We start from the raw sequence: 9953 nt of genomic DNA on the forward strand, positions 1-9953 counted from the left end.
GTTCGACACATTACCTAAATTGCTCTGCATTTTTTATTTAGCGTGTGCCATCCAGTTTTTCATTAACTCAGAAAAAAATATTTAAATTGAATTTTTTACAGCTAATTTGTCCAAAAAAAAATTCTAGTTTGATCAAGAAGGAGATGCTACATGTTCTCTACTGTTTTATTTTTCAAGCTGTGAATGGTAGGTCAAACGGAGTGCATTGCTTTGCATTGTGGGAGACATTAGGTAATCCGATGCATCCGGTGCTGCATAACACAATATAATATGAATAGTATTTTGTACTTAATTTGAACTTGGCCATTGTGTTTTTCTGTTTGTTTGAGCATTCAGATGAAAAGCTTTATGCAAATCATAAACTCTTACTCCAAGTTTTGTTTTCTTCTCGCTTCTGACACCTAATAGAATTAGCGTCAACACGCTGTATATTTTGTGAAGATGGCAGAGAGATCCTGACCCGTTCTGCTGTGCAGTGTGATTTTTTTCAGTGCTATTTAACGTCCAAATAAAGAATTCATTCTTTTCTTTATCACAGTGTTCATTGATTTAATTCCTTCCTCCAAACCTTTCTCAAACAGCTCTGCTGCATAATTAAATATCAGATGATGGAATTAGAAGAAATAATTAATTATGTGGCGGAAACAGGGAATTTATTCATGCAAAAAATGGCATATTATTAAAGGAAGGAACGTAGTGAGTGCGGTAGGTTGATTAATGCTGTGCTGTTTGCTGGAGTATTCTCATGGTGAGATACACTCCTTCAGGTATCTGCAATGCAGAGGGGGCTGCTTGCTTGTTACGGGCTGTTTGTTAGGCTATTCTGAGCATGGAAACTTTCTTTCATGTGTCTTTTCAAAGAACGGAGTGTTTTCCGTAAAAACAGTGGTGGTTACTGAGTGTGTGATTTTGTTAAACAGTTTTACACACTCCTGGTTTACCTCTCTCAATCTCTGTATATGTGTTGTTTGCAAATAGAATAGAATTGATACATTTCCTGAAGAACATTTGGGTGGTTATAAATAGTTGATTACTGGCAAAGAGTCAAAAGGGTTCCCCCTCAAATATCCGTTGAATTTTATTCCCTAGAAATTGCTTGTTTTTTTAGTTCTGAATCAGTTCCGGACCGAGTTATACACCAATGTTTAATTGTATTTTTTTTTTTTAACCCTTAAGTCAAAGTATGAACATCATCTCCTGTAGAATTGCTTTATAGCTTAATCGATTTTTATTTGTAGGATATGTAGGACAGTATTGAACTAAACTGAATCAACACTAAAGTACTTAACGACACTGTTATGCTCTATAGAGATAGAAACAACAAAAACAGATATTCTAAAGTTAAATTCATAACTAATGAACTTTGCAACATTTGTACTAAACTGAATCAACATTTAGCTAAATTGTGATGAATAATGACACTGTTATTTTCTGGACAGCTGCTTTACAGGTGAAATTGTATTTGTTTCATAAATTAAGAATTTTGCAACATTAATACTTTTAATTTCCTGTTTATTACAGTGAAGCTGCCATAAAAAAAAGAAGTGTTTCTGTGACTCTGTACCACAAAACCAGTCATAAGTGTCAAGTTTCCAAAATTGAATAAAATATTCAGCTTTCCATTGATGCATGTTTTGTTTAGATAGGATGATATTTAACCGAGAAATCTGGAATCTGAGGAGCAAAAAAAAATCAAAATATGAGAAAATCACCTTTAAAATTGTTTAAATGAAGTTCTTAGCAATGCATATTCCTAATCAAAAATGAAGTTTTAATATATTTGCAGTACGAAATTTACAAAATATCTTAATAAAACATGATCTTTATTTAATATCCAAATGAATTTTGGCATAAAAGAAAAATCTATCATTTTGACCCGCACAGTGTATTTTTATTGCTACAAATATACAGCGATTTTTTTGGTTCGCATATATGTAAAGACATTATCAAACTAACAGGATAACATCTTATAAAATGTTTTTTGTCTCTTTTGCAGATGTCCGGGGGATGGGTGTGGTGGCCGGCGCTGTGGTGGGCGTGTCCTTCGGCGTTCTCCTCATCATCCTCATCGTCTGGCTTGTTTTCCGCAAGAAAGAGAAGAAGAAATACGAGGAGGAGGAGGCACCCAATGAAATAAGGTACTAAAGAAAAAATAGCATATAGAACATACGTGCGAATTACAGCCTGAGACTATTTATAATGCTTGTTAAAACAGCAGCTCTATTTCTCTTTGTTGACATGCATTCATGTCTATGCTAATTTGCGGGTGTCAGGATGAATTATGCACATTTGGAGGATGAGTGAGCATTAACAATGCAGACAACAGCGAGAAGCGCACATGTACGCCGCTCTCGCTGAAGTTAAAGAGATACATAACAAGGCACGAGCGATGCGGAAGTCATTTTCCCATTTTAGTGTGTTTATCAAAACATTTTGCAAAATGCTGAGCCCAAAACAAGTTTGGGAATGCTAATTATTTTAGCTATACAAAACTCCGAAGCTTTAGAGAAGTTTAGCAGATTTAGCACAAACTCCTAGAAGATGTATTTAGGTCTGAATGCACTTCATGCAGGTTGTTGAACAGAAACAATTTTAGCAGGTTTCTGAAGCAGTATGGCAAAAGTATATTTTCAGATTTATTTTTAAATACATTTCAAACTGTGAACTATATATATATATATATATATATATATATATATATATATATATATATATATTGTAATATACTTTACTTACATTTTCTCATACACGTACATTTATATATATGTTGTATTATACTGCTGAAAATATATTTGATCTATTAGTTTATATTCATATCCACTGTACAGTCAACAAACTGTGACATATTATACCCCAAAAATTTGGTTAAGAGTTTTTCTTTCATTGCTAATGCGATCTATTTACATACTCTTAACCTAAATTAGTATTATCTACATGCACACTTTAATTTAACATGTGACTCTTCTTCTTTACATACAACTTTCGTTACATACGAGACATTATCAGGACGAGATGTCATATTTATTAACGTTTTCTAAACTGCAACAAATAAACTGAAAAAGTAAGAAATGTTAAAGGTGTCTGAATAAATTTTGGTTTGATTGTGTATTTAACAAAGATCACCCTAAATTTAACATTTGGATCATTTATTTACCCTCATGCTGTTCAAAACACATGTGACTTTTTTTCCTTGCTGTTATGGACCACACACCTTTGACTTCAATGTTCTTCAAAATACCTTCCATTAAGACATGAAGGACACAAAAACAATCAAATCATTTTCATTTTTGGGTGGACAATCCCTGCGAGCTTCTTTTACATTTTTGCCCATAAAAGCAATAGCCGTACACCATACATATATTTTTTGCTTTATACGAAACTATATTTCATGCCTTTACGTTGATAAGTCACACAGCAATTTATATGCTAACACAAATGCACACTGCATTCACAGCATTCCTGGGAAAGGGCGTATTAATAGGAATTATTTAGTTTCGAGTCAACTACTGTCCTGGAGGATGAACAATTTAAAAATAAAATGCTTTAGAGGGAGTTGACGTGTTTATAGCTAGCCGTCTTAATAACAACACTTTCAATTTGGCACAGACATTTGAAGGCCCCTTGAGTACAGACGCTAAGTACATACCAGACCGCATGCCTGCAGTGCACTGGCCGAGCCAGATGAAGAATCTCACAGTCTCTGTCTTTATGTTTTAGGGAAGATGCAGAGGCTCCCAAAGCCAAACTGGTGAAGCCGAACTCTCTGTCCTCCTCCCGATCTGGTAGTTCTCGCTCCGGGGCCTCCTCCACTCAGTCTATGGTGCACAACAGCGTCCCCCGTGGGCCCAGGCCTCGACTGCCTGTCGTGGCTGCCCTCAAAGAAAGCGGGCAGCCCGAAAACTTCCCTCCGGTCCCACCGCCGTACAACCATGTGGTTCCCAAACCTCCAGAGCCCGGCAGTAGCCCCAAAGCCAGCCCGGCGAAGCTCAGCCCGGGGAACCTGGCGAGGATGGGCGCCACACCGGTGATGATTCCCGCCCAAACCAAGGCATTCCAGACTGTGTAGGAATAATAAACGCCCTGAGCATACACACAAACAGATAAACACACGCACCGCACCGAGCATCCCACATCTGGTATCAGGAACATTCCCGAAGGATTTCCCATTCCCTGCGGAAAACCCAGGTGGTCAGGCCTTTTGATTCAACAGCTAATAAATGCTTTTGTCGTTTTTATGTGCACGCTGAAGTGGAAGAAGGCCCCTTGTGGAGTGTAAAGGGTAAAGACAGAGGAGAAAAGCAGGGTGGGGGGGGGGTTTGGATGCGGTGGGCTGCGCCTTGTGCTACGATGATGGTTTGAGCAAACAAAAGAGGCAGATATGAACAGAGATACAACTCTGCCTTTACCCAGACAGACAGCCTGTCTACCTGACCGCACACTTCCTGTCCTCGCTGGGTTTGAACTGACAGCTACAGAACTGGAGGAGAAACTCACAAAAGCGGACTCTTTCCGGCACCTGCTCGTCCGCCCCTACGAGGATTCACATCTGCCACTCATTTCCTCGGCCAATCGGCATCCGCCAGGTGGCCCAGTGGGCATCACACCTCAACAGCCAAAGGCAGGTCTCCTGCTGGGCACAGACGCCCGCGATTGGCCCAGAATGAGGAGAAATCGACACACTACCACATAAACAGTGACAGTACATTTCTTTGTTCTTCTTTAAAGCTATAAATGTTCCGTATGAATAGACGTATTCCATATTTAAGAGGTATGAATAGGAATTCCATATATTTCAGTTCATTCGTAATGTGTGTGCACAGTCCCTTTAAATCATTCAGGATCATTCTAACAGTATCTTCAGTAATGAGGTTGATGGTCTCAGTGGAAAAATGGTTTGGCTCCGCTTTGATTCTCGGTCTTCGCGATTAAAAGCAGATGCCTGGTTGGTGCATCCTGTTGGATGCAATAGTGATGAGGTTGGGTCTGGCTTATTCTATGCTGGTTTATACGGATTTAAAGTGTCTAAATGATTATGATGAAACCGAACAAGCAGGCCCACACACAATTATGCATGCATGGAAAAATCCAGTTTCCTGAAGAATTCGAAGGGCTGCCATTCACAAAGCTCTGCATTGGTGGTTCTCAACCATATGAAATCATTTTACAGTTAACCAAAATCCCTGTCTATATTAGGATATTTCAATTGGTATTCCCGTTTTTTCAGACGTGAACTTCACGACACTAGAACATTCTTTCACAGTTATCTGCTACTGTTCTCAAAACATGAACACAAAAATTTAGTTTAGTTTAATTAGACGTTCATTAACATTTCCTTTTTATATTATGATTATTATTTATTTATTTTTTTTTAAATATAAGTAGTTCTTGTTTCAGAATGCTGAGAACCTTTGAGAGTAATGTTCTCATGTTTGTAAAATTATCAAATTTGACAAAATGTTCCCTTAACATTCCAAAAAAAATATTTAGAACACATTCAGAGAACGTTCAGAAATAATATTTTTACAACATGGAACAAAAATGTTTTTAGAAATTGTTGCGTTAACTCGGTTTCTGCTGAAATTACGAAACTTTTTATTAGTGTAAACTGGAAATGTTGATATATTAGATGTAATTATTTAACCACAATTTGTTGATCCGGTTCCAGAAAAAAAAAAAACTGCTAAATTCTAATATGTTCTTCAATAAAAACAATAATTATTCAGAAGGAGACAGGCAGTTTACAGTCCTGTTTCTCACAAGAGTGTTTTTAGTATTTTTATTGTTAATTTTAATTGTTTATATAATTCTAATAAAAAAATCATCCTGTGACCACTTTGGACGTTTGCTGAGGCCACTCAACCCTTCATTTTTGTGTGTATGTTTATTTCGTATATTACGGTTAATTTGCAAATGCTTTCAGCTACCAATAAGAATGTAGTACTTTTTGCTCACTTTAAAACATTGCACGTCATTTTATTCAAAAAATCAATTGACAAAATGTAAAACAAAATCTGCTAATTTTGTCTGGGCCTGTGAATGAGCTTTGAATGTGTTCGATAGCTGACTATTTTGTTATTTTCCTCATTTCGACAGTTAAGTTTTAAGATTTAGTTTTAGAAAAAACACATTGTAACTGCAGTAGGTTAGAAGCTTTAAATTCTCGAGTGCGGATTTTTATATACGTGAATCTTTTTTGTATTCTACTATATTCGGGTTGCTCTAAAGCCATTGCAAATATATTTTCTCTATTTTTCAGTTGTTTTCCCCTCTTAGATTTCAATGTTTGATGTATTCAAATGCTCAGAGAGGCATTCATACCCAGACCCAGCTGGAAAAAATGTGCTTTTTGAGTCCACATTAGTGAACAGCAGGGGACCGTAACATGGATTCCTCCCCTCGAAGAAACATCCTTGTTATTTACGTCTTCAGAAATGAATTAGATGGACGAACAAGATGTCAGAAAATATTCAAAGTGACAGGTCACCCTTAAGGACAGAACAATGTCTTCTTGCCGGATAACCGGGGAATAAGCGTCTCTGCGTGGAACAGGACTTAGATGCCGATGCTGGAAGAGGTAAAGGAACCAAAGTCTGACCTTATTTATCTAAATCCAATTCTTCACAACTCTTGAGGCCAGTGCAAAAGTACACAGAATGTGCGCCGGTTCCATTGATTTAGCTTCAACCCCCAGCCCGGTCGATGAAGGCACAGGGAAACTGAGAAAATGAAGTAATATTAGTCGGAGTGCTTCCTCGCAAACCCCGCTGTTCCTGCTGTACGGCTGAGTCTGCTGTTGATATGTGCTGAGACGCATGGTTCAGTTGAGTTTGTGTTTGGTCGGTCGCAGCTGAACGGTTCGAATGCTGAGCTCTAATGTTAAACGCCCTGCATACAATTGCTTGAGAGAATGTGCATCTAAACAACGGACCTGCATGACACCGATAGCTAGAGAAAGACGAATATTTCGGCTAATATCAGTACATTATATACTAAGAATCGCACTATTAAAGGGTTTTGGTTGAAATGTTACTAATGTAAATACTTTTTTGTATTTATACGTCATTATACCGGATAAACATCGAATGAAGTCATCCTTTGCACTTCTACAGCTGTGCTTCTCTATACAGTAGTTTTGTCTGGTCAGTCTGGTGTTTTGACTGCATGAGTAAGGAAACCATTTCCCTCTGTTGCTCGGTTTTTGGGTTTTGTTTTTCTTTTAACATTACCGGCTATTATTTGATAGCGAATTACAAGAGAAATTGTGCATACTTCCTTTCTGCATTACAAATGTATATTTGTACAGTATCTTAATGATTTTCTGTTGGTTTGTAATAAAGCATTCAGTGGCAAGGCAATGAAAATGGTGTGTTTTTCTGCTCATTGCACAGTTTTAGGGGTTTCCCTTCTCAAAAGTAGCATGGCCGCCTTTTGAATTTGTAGAGGGATGTAAATACAAACCCAAAGCTAATTTAAATGTCTGGAAAAAAAAAAACTTTTATTGTGGCAGCAAGTGTTCCTGCTCGAAGTTGAGAGTCGAGTTTGTTTGGATCACGTTTCTGGAGTGTCTTATGGGCCAGAAAAAAAAAAAAAAGTAGTTAATTATTCATTCCTTAATCCTTCCATTGTGGTGTAATTGTTCTCTCGGTCTCATTGTGATTCAGGCACTTTTCGTCATTAACACGGAGGCTTTGAGCGCCTCACGCTGCTGACCCAAATCTCCTACACAAAAATATCATCCATTATTTTTCAATCGATCGCAGCCGCCGTCGTGAGTAACAATAAGATTATCTCGTAAGGAGTTTTAGGATGCTTCGGTGCAATTGTGCCATCTACTGGACACCGTGTGAATTTACCTGCTCGTGTATGAAAAAAAAAAAAAAATCAACAGTGGGCATAAAATAGGGGGAATAAAAACACATGTGGCAAGGTAGATATTTTGTGTTTTCTTTGCTGAAAAAACAGCAGCAACAAAAGCAACACTACTTGTATTAATGGTAAATTTAATGCACCCTATGAGTTTTTACCTGGATTGTTTTGCCTTGTTAAAGCCACTAAATAAAGCAGGGTTTCGCGTTTTTATTTTATTTTAATTTTATTTATTTATTTTTTTTAGCAGTGGCATTTGTGTGCTGGATTCATACGGTTCAAGTTTGGCGGAAGAGTTGGGTGGCTCTATACTAGTGCAGTAGTCTACTAATAATTAACCTTTAGAAGACAAAAAATATGTCACTATCTTAAGGGAACTGGCTAAAAAAATTACGACTAATCCTGAACTACAAATATCTTTGGCCACTCATAAAAATGTCCTGCTCTAAAAAAAACACCGGCTGCTAGCCTAGAGTAAAATACTCTGAACAAAAGACTTTGTCCTAGTGCATATAGTTTTAGGGCAAATAAAAATGCTCAGACGCAGATGAGCGAAACTAACAAACAGGCATTTTTTATTGTCTTTGATTCGCTGCGGATTCGACAGAGTTAGAAGTCCAACTCGTTTTAAATTTGAACAAAAGATTCACTTAAAGAACTGGTTCGAAAGAATCATTTGTGATTTACGACGGCACGTGATCGCGTGGAACGTTAGGCTACATCAATTAAACTCATATTTGTTAATAAATACATATATCAATTTTATGTTTTTAATTGATTATTATACTGCAATTTCAAGTGTTGTTGCAAGCCACAAGAATTTTATAAAAAAATATATCTTGACTAAAAAGAACACAATTTGAGTTGAGCTCATTTAAACAATATTAATAATAATTGTATTTGCATAAAACAACTCATAGTAAGACACTCAATTCATCAATAGGATTTTCGGTTTAATGAACTCGACTCAACCGCTAAACTTGTTTAGATTCTCCAATGAATCTTTGGAACGGTGAACCGGTTGAACCGATTCACTAAAACGATCCAAATCACATCGATTCTCTCGCGAATCGGACAACGCTTTATAGCGCTCTGACTTATGGGACAAAAATAACGTTGAGTGTGTGGGATAAAGCATTACGGTGCTCACATCACGCAGGACTCTTTTATCACTGCGTTATGGTTTCGCAGGAATTGCACCAAGTGTCACTTCTCGAAATCGCAAACCATTCGAATCAGTTCGCCAGTTTCCCAGCCCCTGCGGTCCAGCCCATGTCCAGATCCGCAAACGGCACCTCCCGTCCTCGTTTCGTCCTGAGGGGAACTTTCCGTCTCACGGGAGGTTAGAAGCGCTCGAGGAAAATGGCTTGTACGGTCGGTGGTCAGATCATACCGCAGCTAAACGTGGAGGAGGCGACCGAGGACAGCAGCCCGTCCAGGAGCATCTCCACCCGGCGGAGCAAAACCTCCTTCTCCCCGTTCAGCTCGAGGAAACACCAGAGGTAAGAGATAACCCAGATAACCCGGTATCTAACGACTTCTGCCGCATTAAGGCTGACGATAGCTGTGGTGAAGTTGAAGCTCTTGCTTCAGACAAACGTCAGTCGTTTTGACAGGTGTCAGTCATCTGGACGCGTCCGGACGTTTGTTACAAAGTTCGACCACTTCAGCCTAAACCCTCGAAACAAGCCACCCATTTATTTCCTTTTCGAGCGTCGCGTTCGATTTCCGAAAACAGAAGAACGGGATGAAGACTAAAGCTTCCAAATAGATCTCCGAAGTCGTTTCAATCTCCGCAGCTTTATTAAAACCGCGGGGTGTCCAAACATTCAGAGCTCGCGGGAGAGCGGAAGCGAATTAGATCGCGAGCGATTACGGCAAACGCTCAAGAGGACCTCCGAAACCTCGTTAGCGGAGTGTTGAATTAAATGCTTTTAGTAGATCTGTAAATACACACACACACGTTTTGTTGACCTCTGAGGGCTGTGGCTGAAACACGTGAAACTGTGCGCTGGGATTGATTGATTGACCATTGAGCCGCTGCATGTAGAGGACACTGCAGAGGGAACGAGAGCTGCTCGTCTGAC

General features: G+C 38.5%; 1 protein-coding gene across 1 annotated transcript in view; it reads left to right on the forward strand.

The window, feature by feature from the left end:
* The window catches only part of LOC122352508 (CXADR-like membrane protein), a 51999-nt gene extending 44638 nt beyond the window's left edge, over positions 1-7361 (forward strand). Inside the window, exons 6-7 of the mRNA XM_043249934.1 lie at positions 1997-2138; positions 3718-7361. Coding sequence (XP_043105869.1) covers positions 1997-2138; positions 3718-4066 — 491 coding nt within the window. The 3' untranslated portion in view covers positions 4067-7361. The remainder of the gene's footprint in view (positions 1-1996; positions 2139-3717) is intronic.
* The last annotated feature ends 2592 nt before the right edge of the window (positions 7362-9953 follow it).

This window comes from Puntigrus tetrazona, chromosome 10 (genome assembly GCF_018831695.1).
Source record: "Puntigrus tetrazona isolate hp1 chromosome 10, ASM1883169v1, whole genome shotgun sequence".
NCBI classification, from domain to species: Eukaryota; Metazoa; Chordata; class Actinopteri; order Cypriniformes; family Cyprinidae; genus Puntigrus; species Puntigrus tetrazona.